Here is a 14,077-nt window from a genome sequence, read left to right on the forward strand (position 1 = left end):
CATTCTCCATCATTATCTTCATATCTTCATCCTGTTCTTCTTCCTGCTTTTCTTTCATCACCTTCTGCAACATCTCCTTAGTGAAGCAGCTCCCTTCATTTGCTGCCACCATGGAGTCGATCTTCTCCAGTAGAGCAGTGACCTGGGTTCGGTCGCCATGGTTTCTGTTGTTGAAGACGTGGTACCTGCCTTCACATCTTTGGATGAGGTCTTTAGTGTCTTGTCCAGAGTTTTCCATGAACTGTTCAATGGAGTCATCTCTAAGAAAGTCTCCTTTGGTGAACAGCACCATGGTGTATGTTCTAGAGTCCTCACCAAGTGTGTTGAGGATCATCTTTGTGGTTTTATTGGTGTCTCGGTTGTATCGTTCAATCGGCACTACCAGCAGGAACACATGTGGACCTGGTGTCACCATAGTGATGGAATTTGTGATTTCTTTCCTAGCGTTATCTGTTACAACGCCTGGATCAAACAGTCCCGGGGTGTCAACTACAGTAATCTGTCTACCGTTGATTTCACCTGTTTCTTTCTGGCAAACATTGGTCACTGTTTTTCCAAATACTCCCTCCTTGAACAGATTTTCTCGACCTAATATGGTGTTTCCTGTTGCGCTCTTTCCAGCTGCAGTCCTTCCCAGCAGGATGATTCTTATAGTTCTTGGAAAATCTGTTTAATTGGATCAATTATTTATTATTTAAAAATAACAGGTAAACATAAGAATTACTGTATTTTACTGCAATCTGTAGAGAAAACTTGAAAAAAAATGTGAAATGAACATGGGGTGTAGTGATACATCACTTTTAGCTGATTCTAGAGATAGGGGCTTAGTGTTGGCCATGCAAAGAAATGGCAATTTTTACACCAATAACAAGCTCAAAATAACTCCACACTTCATTGGTAGAATTCCGAGGGCCCTGAAATGTATATAAACACTGCTTATATAAACAGTGCCTTCAGGCAGTTCTCAACTAATGAGCATAATCAAATAGGCAAGATATAGACAAGATATAGAAAAGATATAGTATATGTATATTTTGGAAATATTTTAAGCAATAGCTGGAATTCATGCATTTCCAAAATAGCAATTTATTTGCATTATTAGCATTGTAAGCCTGTTGGGAGTATCAGTTAAAAACACTGTATTTCGGAATCCTGGGGGTGAATGAAATCTTTCACTACACGCCAAGTCCATTCCACAATGGATTACTCCTTTAAGGCTGAGCGGTTTTCAACAAATGAAAGTTGACATTTTAAGAAAGAAAACAAATAGTTTTTTTTCTCACCTTTATTTATGAGCATAGAATTTGTTCTTTTCAGCCCATCAACTTCTCTCCAGTATTTCAGGTGGCTGTTGAATTGTGCACTATAATACATCTTCGTGGTGTAGTAGCTTTCTCTGTTCTCTGAAAGAAGCTCTTCAACATGCTCAATCAGCTCTAGAACCTGTGAACTGTAGTTAAAGAACAGCCGCCGTTCTCCAAAGTCTTTTATCACAGTCGTGACAGCCCCATCCAGCGGTTTGTTCTGAGGATGCTGAGTGATCAGCACTACAGTGTGATCATTGAATTTTGATCCAAAGATGTTCTGGATCTTCTCCAGTTCTCCTTTATCTTCGACAGTGAGACGTCCCTCAGGGAGGACGAGGAGAAAAGCGTGAACTCCAGGAGAGAGACACAGCAGAAAGTCTCCTGCATCACTTCCTCCTCTGAGAGCTGAGAGCTGTAGAGAGCTGGAAGCTCCACCAGGGTGATCAGACGTCCACATACTTCTGCTTCCCTTTTCACACACACTGATCTGGACTCTGATCTAAGCTCTCTCTGACCCAGTATCAGATCTGATATGGAGAACTTCAGCACTCTGTTACTCCCACACAGGACCAGATTCAGCCTCTCAGACCCTGAATAAGAAATGATGATCTGTGATTTGATTCAGATAATTACAGTAATGAAGAACTGGGTACATCCTGAGCCTGATCCTCAGGGACACAGATGGTTCATATATTTTTTTCGGTAACCAAATCTCGAAATCTCAATACATACGGATGATAAAATGTGGTTCATCTGGTGACCCTCAGGAGCATTTTGAGAACCTCTGAACAAAATCACCTCACTGTAATATCTAAAGTTTTAAAGGTGGTCACTTACGTGCTTTGGTCTTAGGGGCTATGCTTGGTGTCAGGTGCACCACCCCTCCAGTCTGCTTCTTCTGGTCTTTCTCATAAGATGACTCTTCCATTGCACTGTCCTTTACATAACCCTTCTTATTCTTTTGCACCAATTTTTCCACTGCCTTTACCAGATCAGAGGGATTACCGCCTGTGTCTAACTGAAAATGCTGGCCTCCGCATTTCTTAATCTCTTGTATGAGCTTATTCAGCTCGTGCGGATCCGTGCCAGTGCCTTGTTTCTGTGTTATCACTGTGGTGTGTTTTAACGCTGTATCAGAGAAACTGTTGAGAATGATTCTGATCTGTTCCCTGTCCCTCGATGTGCATCCATCAGACTGTAGCACCAGTACAAAAACATGAGGTCCAGGAGAACACAGAGCCAGGTACTCTCTCACTCTGCTGTGTATTGTGGTCAGGGGGAGCTGAGGATCGAACAGGTGAGGTGTGTTGATGAGAGTGATGTATTTTCCCTCCACCATTCCTCCAGCTCTCTCACTGTGCTGCTCTACTGAAGGGGGCGGAGCCTCAGTATCAAACGCGTCTCTTCCCAGGATGAAGTTCCCCATTCTGCTGATCTCTGAGCTGTTCTTCCCCAGCAGAACCATTCTCACTGCAAGAAGATGCATTCAACATGTTTATCATTACATCATTAAATCTCTCACCTTTTTAAGTAGAAGAACTTGACTAAATATGTGTATGCCCCACTGTATTTGTAAGCTCCATCACTATTTAATCAATGCAGACTCAAGGAATGAGGGTATAAGGTGGCAATATGTATTGTGACACGCCTTGCGCAGGGAGTAGAATAGGGCCCATAATTTGTCAAGTACCACAGATTTATTAAAAGTTGGTCAACCTACCACGTTTTACGGTTTTCGATGGAAGATCTTCCCGTTTGATCGGCAGCTTCTTTTTAACTTTTTTAAGCAGTTCATTAGTGTCATAGGTCAGGTATCCTCCACTGTTAGATTTCACCACCTGCTCGATCTTCTCCAAAAGACTCAGCACCTGCACTTTACGATCTCTCTCAGATTTTCCGATGATGAGATGCAAGGATGGATTACTTCCCTTCTGGGCTTGAGCAGCAGCACGGTAATTAACATCTTCATCTGGAGTTAAAACAATAGTGTACTTCATAAACCAGGGACTGTATGAGGTCAGGCTGTTTTTGATTCTATCCTGATCCTCTTTCTTTAATGTTCTGGACAGTACCAGTAGAAACATGTGAGGTCCAGGAGCACAGAGATACAGAGACTCTTTAATCTGCTCTGTGATCTGATCCAGTGTGTCTTTAGGATTAAGTTGGTGAGGTGCGTTGATGAGGGTGATGTATCTTCCCTCCACCATTCCTGCAGCTCTCTCACTGAGCTGCTTTACTGAAGGCAGAGTTTCTGTTTTAAACGCTTCTCTGCCCAGGATGAAGTTCCCCACTCTGCTGATCTCTGAGCTGTTGTCCCCCATGAGAATTATTCTCAGTTCAGACACTAAAGAGAAAATACCACAAGAACGTTACAATTGAAATAATTTAACAGTTCATTGCAAATGTAGGTCCTCTCTGCAAGAATACTACTCTCCTTTGCTGGCACCCTCTGATTACTTTTATTTTTGTACATAAGCAAGGGTTGATCTACAGATACAGTAGATATAGAATCACCAACGTAATCTGTTGTACCCATATTGCTGTTTTTCTTCTGTTTTGATTAAAGGCTGTTTTGTTTAAAGGCTACAGCGTAGATTTGATGCATAAATTGGCCTTTAATTAGCATCACTCCCCCAAGCACTATGTCAGGACCATTGTGGGTTGCAACGCTCAGGTAAAGGACAATAAATCAATCATACAAAAAACATTTAAATAGCTCAACACAACTAAAATTAAAATTTTTGTTTCTTCAAATTCAAACACAAAATACCATTTTAAAAATTATTAAACCCCTTAGTATTTATTAGAGCATTTACTCAATATTCTTGAGTTTGCATGCAGGCACCTTCTTCAAAAGCCAACAAAGATTCTATAAGCGATTCTCAGGCGACTGTGAAGGCCACTCCAGAATATTACAGGACTTTTTTTCTGAAACCAAGCTTTGGTGGTAGAGGAACCAAAGCAGCTCCATAGCATCACAAGTCACCACTATAAGTGAGGTGTCCTTTTCCCAATTGTTTTATTTTTCCACTTCCAGACATCCGCTGATATGTAGGGCCAGAAAGTTACAATTCATTTTTGTCACATTCATTCCCAAACTGAAATGAAACAAAACTGAGCCTTTATGGGTCTATATGAACCAGTAGTATGACGGACGGAGTGAATGAAATAATGTAAGTATGAGGAACTCTTCTAAAAATACATGTTGCTTTCTGTGTGGAAACTGAAATTTGAGCCTCAGTAAACCTTCCAACAGGACAATGATCCAAAGTCTTCACAGTCACATGACTTAAAAGAAAATCTTTGATGGGTCGTGAAGAATGCAGTTGCAGCAATAAACACAAGAATATTGGAATATAATAGAGGTCAGTGCCCAGGAATGGGCACTTCATTTACTTGAAGGCTGCAGGGTAAGCAAATTAAACCTGTTTAGCTCTACCCCAGCAAAGTGTGCATTTTAATTTTAGTTTGATCAAACTTTTCTAAACACACCCAGGGCCTTATTTTAGTGATCTACATGTGAGCTGTTAACTGTGTACCGTGCAGCTTGATTTATATATTGTATAAAACAATATTCTTCTGTAAATAATATTTTGGGAATGTCTTCACTGCACATCACATATTTTAAACATGTTCCACAGAAAAATAAAAGTTATTAAATTACACAGATCCATTTTATAACTGCACCTCAAGATATGCTGTTTATTTGTGAGCACTTCAACCTGAGGGGATGATCAGTTCTAGAGAATGTGATGAAACAGATATACTGTGCCATCTTTCAATGTACCTGACCAACCAGTTTGACTGAAGTTCTGGTGTGATGCCAGTCAGTGCATTCCTCAGATGGGTTTTTAAAGGTCAGTGAAAGAAAACAAGTTGCATTTGGTTAGAGAATTGTACTCACGTACCCATGATTTCTCTGGAGGCCATGAAGTCTGATTTGATTTGTTTACTCTGCAGTGTTGGTAATCTGGATTAAACAGATTCAGATTTTACTGAACAATGATAGGCTTCTCCTGTTGGAAAATAAAGATGTGTTATTGAGAATACTGTGATACATTAATATGATTTATGTTAACTGGAAGTAATTTTTACTTTTGAACCAATGTTTTCCTAAATGTTAAAATAATTAGATTTTTAATTCAGATTTTTTACTAAGAGTATTACTAAGAGTAATAACACCATATTCTGATGATTAGGGGGCAGCCACGTTTGTTTACTTTGATTTACAATGTCCAGAGCAGCAGACCATTGATATAGGTTACATCCACGTTAATATATGTACAGAATAAGTAATATAATATCCTCAGTTAGTTAGTTAATTCGTTAGAATAAGAGGAGAATTTTGCTTGAAGAGCAGTGTTTAAAACACAACACAAACATATCAGTGTCTTGAGGAGTTCCATTTAACTTATATCCACCACCTTTCACAGAAGAGGAGCTGGTAAATTAGCTAGTATTACATTTAATAAATATTAAATTAAATAAAAAAAATACTAAAATGGTTCTGTTTTTCACTAGCTAGCTAAGCTATATTGTACAAATAACTCTCAAGGTTGGCACACAGTGCTGTTGCCAAAATCCACATTTGTAAGTTTCATGGAGCTGTGTCTGTAACTAAATTTAACACATTTAACCAAACACCCATACTGCTCTTACTATTTTATAGATAATAAACAACACCAAAACATCCTAACCCAAGTTCTCGGTTCTGAAGCTCCAGTAAAGCAAGTCACACACACCACAGTTTCCCTCCAAAGAATGGTAAGAGCAGACATTTGAACATTTATGTGTATGTGTTAAATTTAGCTCCTTCAACCACAGTTGCAGCTCCTCTTCTCTGGAAGTCAGTAGATATAAGTTAGCTAGGTTAGCTAGCAAGCTCCACACAGCTCTCCTATCTTTTTGTGTTGTGTGTGGAAGCTGGTTACGTACAAGATTAAAAGGTCTTAAATTGTCTTAAATTTACTGTAAAATAGCTGTGAGTATTACATTTTCAGATGGTGAGTGTAATGTCAGTGAGAAAGTACATAGTTACTAAATATTAACTAAATATTATCAGGGAGAGAACAAAGGCTAACGGACAGCTAGCTAGCTAACAAACAAACATTAGTGTGAGTTAGCTAGCTATGTTACCGGGAAGAGAATTAAGGATAGTGGAGCGCTAGCTAACATTAGCGGTGAGCTAACTTATATACTATCTTTAGCGGCAAGCTAGCTTACATCCAAATGTTAGCATGAGTTAGCTAACATACTAATGTTAGCAGTGAGTTAGCTAGCTACATTACCAGGGAGAGAAAAAAGGTTAGTGGAGAGCTAGCTAACATTAGTGCTGAGCTAGCTAACATGCTAACATAATAAAGTTACCCACCCTACCTGCTAAATCTGCAAGCTTTACAAGTTTGTTTTTTGTGAGTTTCATGTTATCAAGCACTACTTTTTAAGATATGCCCAACATATGCTGTGTTGTCTCTGTTCTGCATCACAATGGACCAACATTGAAAAAAATATATTTATAAAGTATATTATGACAACATTGTTGGGTCTTAAATTATATCATATTATATTTATTGAGGTCTTACAAAGGTCTTAATAAGCATTACATTTGACTTTTAAAATGGTGCAGAAAGCCTGAGGTATGCTGTAAATAGCTGTAAATAAGGTTAAATAGCCTGTTGGAAGGTTAGGTTAGCATAGCTAGCTACTTTATTATTAGTATCCACAGCAGTACCTACTTCAGACTGCATTTTCTTTAAATATGATATAACCATAAACCATTTAATATAAATTGAACAGATATTCTAGTATACATTTGGTAGAAAGGGCCTCTAGAAAGTGGGTGGGTGCAGAATAAGGTGGATAGATGTTACCAGTCTATCATAGTTTTTTATTCAAGTGCCGCACCCACATTATTTGAAACCGTAAAGACCGGTCCTGCAATCTCTGCTGGAGTCGCTCCCTCAGCCACAGGCAGCTCTGCTATTTAATGTTGATTAAACTGGAATCTATTTTTTTTCTGAGAAGTAAAGCTTATATAATTTAGAAACTCTAAATGTATTACTATGAAATAAACAAGTGAGTGTTCTCTTCTGTTGTATCAAATATATATATATATATATATATATATATATATATATATATATATATATATATATAATACATATAATAATATAGCAACATTGTAACCTGAAGTGAGCTACTGGAAATCATTGTGAATAAAAGTAGACATACTATTTACTTTAGAAACTGTAAAAAGAACAACAATTACTTATTTAAGATATATTACAATACATAATAAGTGAGTTAAGTAAATATAAACATGTATGTATTAATATGACCCACCCTGGTGCTGAAATCTTCACTGCATATGCATCTGTTTCTTCTCTGCACTGAAATTAAAAACCTGAGGAGCAAGTGGGCGGCACCTCACTCAGTGAGGACACTCAGCTTATTTGCATAAAAAAGTGAAAGCAAGTTACACTACTGTCTTCATTTCACATTCAGCTATAGTGTTCATACAGTGCTCCATACTCCATATTAATCTGAGGTTTATGACTGTGTAATTATAATTTACTTATGTAAACTGTATAAATGTGTAGTTTAAACTGTGGCTGAATGGACTTTACAGAGAGCAGCTTTAAGAATCATTAAAAAGGTGTTCATACTAGACCCAAAAATAAGTAAATTATTTCAATTAATTGAGTAGCTCATTTTTTTTTGGGATGACACAGTCATATCACTTGTAATGTAAGGCTTTGATGGAGCTGCTCGGCCATGGAAACCTATTGCATGAATCTCTCTGCACTCTTACCCTAATCTGAAGCTACATGAAGTTTGGAGGTCTGAAGTGATGGACTCAGAAGAAAGTTGTTTTTGGCATCCGCTGACCCCGCTCTGGTATTTTACACTGACAGAAGGAGTAGATTTTATCTGCAGTCTCTTCCACTGTGTTATAATATCTCTGACAGTTGGCTGTGGAATATTTAGTAGTGATGAAATTTCATGACTGGACTTGTTGTACAGGTGCTGCATCCTATCACAGTACCACAGTGCTGGAGTTCACTGAGCTCCTGAGAGCCTGTTGACACTGACGTGATCGGAGGTTAGGCTCAATTATTTAGATGGGTGGATGAATATTTTTGGCAATATAGTGTTTTTAGCTTATAGGCTAGAAAGGCTAAATCACATCAGCGATTTTATCATTCTCAGACTTACCAAACAAACTGTAATTAACTTACTAATGTTCATAAAATGTTACATTACATTACATTACATTACATTTGGCAGACGCTTTTGTCCAAAGCGACTTACAATAGTCAAGTACAATGTAAAATAAGTTTAAAGGTAAAACATCTTTGGATAGGGATAAAAGGAGGACAAAGGGGAATAATAGGATAGAGGAGTGAAGGAGAGGAAGAAGGAAATGAGGTTAGAAGTAGTCAGTGTGTTAGAGGTGTTAAGAGAGTAAGTGTGGAAGGTTTTTAATATTGTGGAAAACCAACATGGAAAGGAATTCATGAGCATGAGATTTTCTATATGAAACACATTTCACATATACAGTACTTTGACAATAAGTGCCTTTAAACAGTAAATTCAGTAAATTAAAGAAAGATATGGTCATTTCCATACATTTTCAAATGTATTTCTAAAGAAATTTTAAATATATTTATTTACATGTGGGATGGCTTTTTCATTACTTACCCATCTTTTTAGCATTTCCTGTGCTCTCGGTCACAGGACAGCTGAATTACTTTGCAGTTTTAAAATAAAAAATATTTTCAATTAAAATACTGCAATACAGCAATGTTGTGTCTCAGCATTATTATTATTATTAATAAATGGGGAAAAACAAGCAAAAAGTAGGCTTTATATATCCGCCAATAAAAAAAAACATATTAGTCTATCACTATTCTGTAATAATAAAATATACCAGCCCTGCCTAAAATACTTAAAAATGAGATACAAATATTAATAGAATAGAATTAGATTAATGCTAGCTAACAGTCGAATTCAGCAGTAGACTTGGACTGTGTTAGCCCTGTTTTCTGAGAAGAATTAATAGATAATGTTTGATATCAGAATGATGTTATTGTGCTGGTTAGATATGGTGACAGGATATGTGTATTTTACTCTAGTCTTTATTACTCTAGTCTTCAGTTATAAAGGTCAGAACAGCAGCATAGTCCTAGCAGAGCTGTTTTGTTCACCTTAGTCACATTACAGTGATGGAGGCACCAAGCAAGGCGATTAATCAGAGTTCATTTTAATGCTTTATATCCTCTGTGATTAATTTATCAAAATTAACAAATTAGTTCGACAGCTCTGGTTACCATATGAGCTAATGCCTAGACACAGCTCCTAAGCTCTGCTACGTTTTATGTACAAAGATATTGTATTAAAAGACATAAACATGTTCAGCTGCTCAGCTGCTTCTGCTCTCAGATATCAGGGCGTTTATCTGTCAACCTGGTGGAACAAAGAACAGTGAAATGCCTACAGTATGTCTTAGTGCTTTTTTTTTATATAAAAAAAAAATAAAAAGTAAATCCAAGTAATCTAGTATCCGTAGGCACTGAAGGTAGAACACTTAAACACCACATAAAATGTCTAACATATTTAAATATACAGACATTTGCTCTTCATTTAAACAATAGAGGAGGACTGTTGGAGTCAGCCTCCCTAGCACCACAGACATCTACACGGAGAAGGGCCACCTGCATCAGGAAGGATTCCACCCACCCAGCACACACACTTTTTGTCCCTCTCCCCTCAGGCCGGAGGCTGCGGAGCATCAAGTGCAAAACAACCAGACTCAGAAACAGCTTCATTCCAAAAGCTGTAAGACTCTTAAACTCCACCTAAACAACACACTGTACTGAAACTTTACAAGGACAAATACTGCTTACAAACACTGTACCTTTAAACCGCACTGAGACACTTTATCTTGTACTGCTCTTAATTCCATTATCATGCTGCTATAGCAAAACTTGCACTCTGCACTTCATGTTGCTGCTACCTGTCTACTCTCCCTATTTCTTTTTGGGGGTATTTATCTTTATCTATTTTGTATATTCTATTTTTATGGTATTTCTTTATTTTGTTATCTTATTTTATCTATATATCTATGTTAACAACAGCTCCTGGGTGTAAACTGGATTGTGAGATCACAATTTCGTTCCACCTCATGTACCACATGTGATGCGAATGACAATAAAATCTCCTTGAATAGACATAAAAATAGAAATGTCAACATCATACACTGGAGGTTCCATGTTCCTATGTGAAAAGAAGGGATACATAACAGCACTAAATGTATGTTCAAATCACTTAAAAAATATTCAAAGTACATTTTTTTTCCATATACATTATGAAAATACACATTCAATGTTTTTTTCTGTATTTCCAATATTTTCCAAAAAATATGTTTTTTTAGACAATATGCATACAATTCTACTTCTGTTGTTAGAAACTATATGTACTTCCAAACACAAACACGCAAAAACGTTTTAATAAAAGTATACTTCGTTTTCATGTAAATTAAGGTGTATAATTTATGCTTTTTAAAGTGTGCTTCAGTAAGCACACTTAAATGAATGTATTTCTTCACATACTGAAGCACATTCAACCAACAGTATATTTATTTATGTTAACTTAAGTGCGCTGTTCAAAAATATATTTAAAAAAATGTACTTCAAGGTGTGATTTTGTACAACTGAGGATTTAGCCTTTAATGTATCACATATTGTAGTATTCTTATTTAAAAGTGTATTTGATTCTCATGTCATTTTAGTATAGTGGATTAGTGGTTAGTATGTCAGCCTCCTCTCTTTTTGCTTTCTCTCGTTTACTCACTATGCCACTAAGTGGCATTAAATACGGCTTAACATGCACTTAAGTGTAGTTATTTTTTTTAAGTAGCATGAAGGTACTGAACATCTACATCAATATACAAATTAGTATATTTGTAATAAACTTTAAGTGTATTAACAATTATGTTTAATTATACATTCTTAAATCTGCTTAAATTTGAATATGTTGTAAAAAATCTAAAACAGCTTTTTGCTTTTAAGTTGCACTGAAATATTGCTTAAGTGCAAATTAATTAAACTTAAGTTGCCATGAATTGTTGCAAAATAGTACATTTAGTATGTATTTAGGTATGTTTAAATGTTAATGTTGGAAGTATGTGCTTTTCATATCCTTTTTAGAAAATATACTTAAGTGCACTTTTCTTTTACAAGGGTTGTAATAAACTGCAGCTGAGCCATTTAAAATAATATTCATATGCGAGGAATCACACGTTTTCACCAAAAAATGCTAAACATTAAAAGAAAATGTTTAAAGACATTTCTTCAATTACATGCATTTAGTTACATTACATCCAGAGCTCATTAGTGAAAATAAAAATGTCTGTATAATTCAAGACTTTTTTGAAAATGGAATTGAATACTATTTTTGGCAAATATTCACTCTTCCTTTTTTCTGCGCAGTTTTATTATTTTTATAATACACTATTGTAGAATAATGATAAAAATACTTTTTTAAAAAAGAAAAGGTGTCTAAAATTCCCTTAATAACATTTGATGCTAACACATTATTTCCCATATTGTTACCATGTACTTGTATTAATGTAGGAGCTATTTGTGTGTTTGTTTGTTTACAGAACACAAATGGCTGTCAGTGCCAAGAAAATGAAAAACTCTATGCAGGGATACATCCACAAAATGTTCTACATTTTAGAGTCAGCCTCTAAAAATATTTAATCGCACTTTTAAAGGTTTTAAGAATCTGTTTAAGTCTGTTGTGCTGAAACTTATGTTGGTCTGATTTTAACAATAAAGAGCCTTGAGGAACTTCAAACAAGAGTGAAAAGATTAAAGTACCTTATGACGTTGGAAGAATTCAAGTTCAAATTTCATCTGGTTTTACAGGATTTACTGCAGATTAGGGGAAACACTTTACTCGCTGTTCTGTCTGAAGCAAACAACAAACAATAGACAAAAAAGTACTGTGATCATAGTACAAAATAAAACTATACCACAACAATAACAGACAGGACAGTGCAGTACCGATACAGTATAATAAAGTGCAGAGACATGTAACATACTACAACATATAGAACATACATGATCACAGCCAGGGGCGTCGCCTGGCCTGGGCTTCCAGGGCTTCCGGGGCTTTAGCTCCGAATAATTTTCTAGCAGCCCGGAATCGTTTTGCTCAGCTCAGCTGTACTATTAAAGCTCACCTTCCGTCGTTTTTTCTTTCATTTTAAAATGTCTAGTTGTGGTCTCTAGTATGAATGAATGACATGTGAGCCGTTTTTGTAAAAAAAAAAGGGCTCAGGTGTCTCTGTATAGCTCTTTTTTAATGGACAGTTTTAGGCGTGTGTCCAAAATGACCGGATTCCAGCTTTGCTCATGAATATTCATACATGCAAACAGCATGCAAATATCTCTCCTCTGATTGGCTAGGAGCACTGCGACGCCCCTCCACCGCTCTGCCGCTTACTGCCTCTCACCTCCTAACTGATGAGCGGTGATGTTGCGTCGCTTCAGCTCCGCCTCTGGGAGTTTCTCGAGCCAAGGTGGGCTGGTCTGTGAGTTTCTGCCTACGTAGGCAGAAAGATAATTCAAAATTCACCCGTTTTTCGGAGGGGGGGAGGGGGGATTTCTTTGCTTAGCTCCTGCAGACAATGGGGGCTGCAAAACAGTTTAATGTGCAGGTGTACACATTCAACTCGGAGAGACCTACTGTATTCCACAAAAAACAAGAAAAATCGGATTTTCGCGGAAGATGAGCTTTAATGAGGAGACAGGCCACTGGCCGTGTGTGAATGGAAAATCTCTTAACGCCAATCACGAGCCAGTTCAAGGATAAAGTTTCGCCTTTCAGGAGAAACAGCCAATCAGCTCGCTGGTTTTGCGGAGTGCGGTGGGCTAGTAGGGAACTAGTAGGGTACTATACTTAGTTTAAATAAGTTTCTTAACCCTGGTCTCTGCCCTAAAATTGTATGTTTTCCACCGGATACAACTGATCAGCTAATAAACTACACATTATAGTGTTAAACATTTTATAGCATAATAATAATATATAATATTCATATTATATATTTATATTAATTAAAATATATATATATATATATATATATATATATATATATATATATATATATATATATATATATATATATATATAATTAACTGAGCAGAGCCCTGGATCTTTACATACCCATGCAACTACCATGATTACAGCATTTACTGAGGTAGAGAGATTTTAGGTTTTTTAGAAGTAAGCAGCAAATATTGCTGATAGGAGACATTTCAGTTCCAGTGTGTGTGTGAGAGAGAGATAGAGAGAGAGAGAGAGTAGAGTGATGGGTGGGTTCAGTACAGTTCTTGGTGAGAATGGGAGGTGGAAGGTGATAAAGTATATTGATAAAGTCCCAGCACAAAGCTGAATTACCCAGCAACACTAGTTTGAGTACAGTCAAACCTCTGAAATCGACAGATTTTTCTATTCGCCTAGTATAAAACATGCTGTCAGTGGCTTAAAGAAATATATTTTTCTTTATAATGTTGCCTGTGTCAGAATATGATAATAAAGTCCCAGCGCAAAACTGTATTACCCAGCAACACTAGTTTTAGTACAATTTCTTACTTTTTATTTTATTATCTACGTTATTTAAACGTGTTTAGAAGTTTTAAAAAGCTTTTAATTAGTTTTAAACTGTAAATATTATTATTTCATACTATTTCATTTACAGCCTC

The 14,077-nt window shown here is 36.6% G+C and overlaps 1 protein-coding gene across 1 annotated transcript; it reads right to left on the bottom strand.

The window, feature by feature from the left end:
- Window positions 1–1,458: 1,458 nt before the first annotated feature.
- LOC103045014 (GTPase IMAP family member 8-like) lies at window positions 1,459–5,308 on the bottom strand. The gene is made up of 4 exons (XM_049473469.1): window positions 5,216–5,308; window positions 3,028–3,651; window positions 2,145–2,777; window positions 1,459–1,897 (listed from the first exon to the last, which is right to left on the bottom strand). The coding sequence occupies exons 1-4, from the start codon at window positions 5,235–5,237 to the stop codon at window positions 1,548–1,550; spliced, it is 1,629 nt and encodes a 542-aa protein (XP_049329426.1). The 5' UTR covers window positions 5,238–5,308; the 3' UTR covers window positions 1,459–1,547.
- Window positions 5,309–14,077: the final 8,769 nt, after the last annotated feature.

The sequence above is a fragment of the Astyanax mexicanus genome, unplaced genomic scaffold (genome assembly GCF_023375975.1).
Source record: "Astyanax mexicanus isolate ESR-SI-001 unplaced genomic scaffold, AstMex3_surface scaffold_38, whole genome shotgun sequence".
In the NCBI taxonomy this organism is placed as follows: domain Eukaryota; kingdom Metazoa; phylum Chordata; class Actinopteri; order Characiformes; family Acestrorhamphidae; genus Astyanax; species Astyanax mexicanus.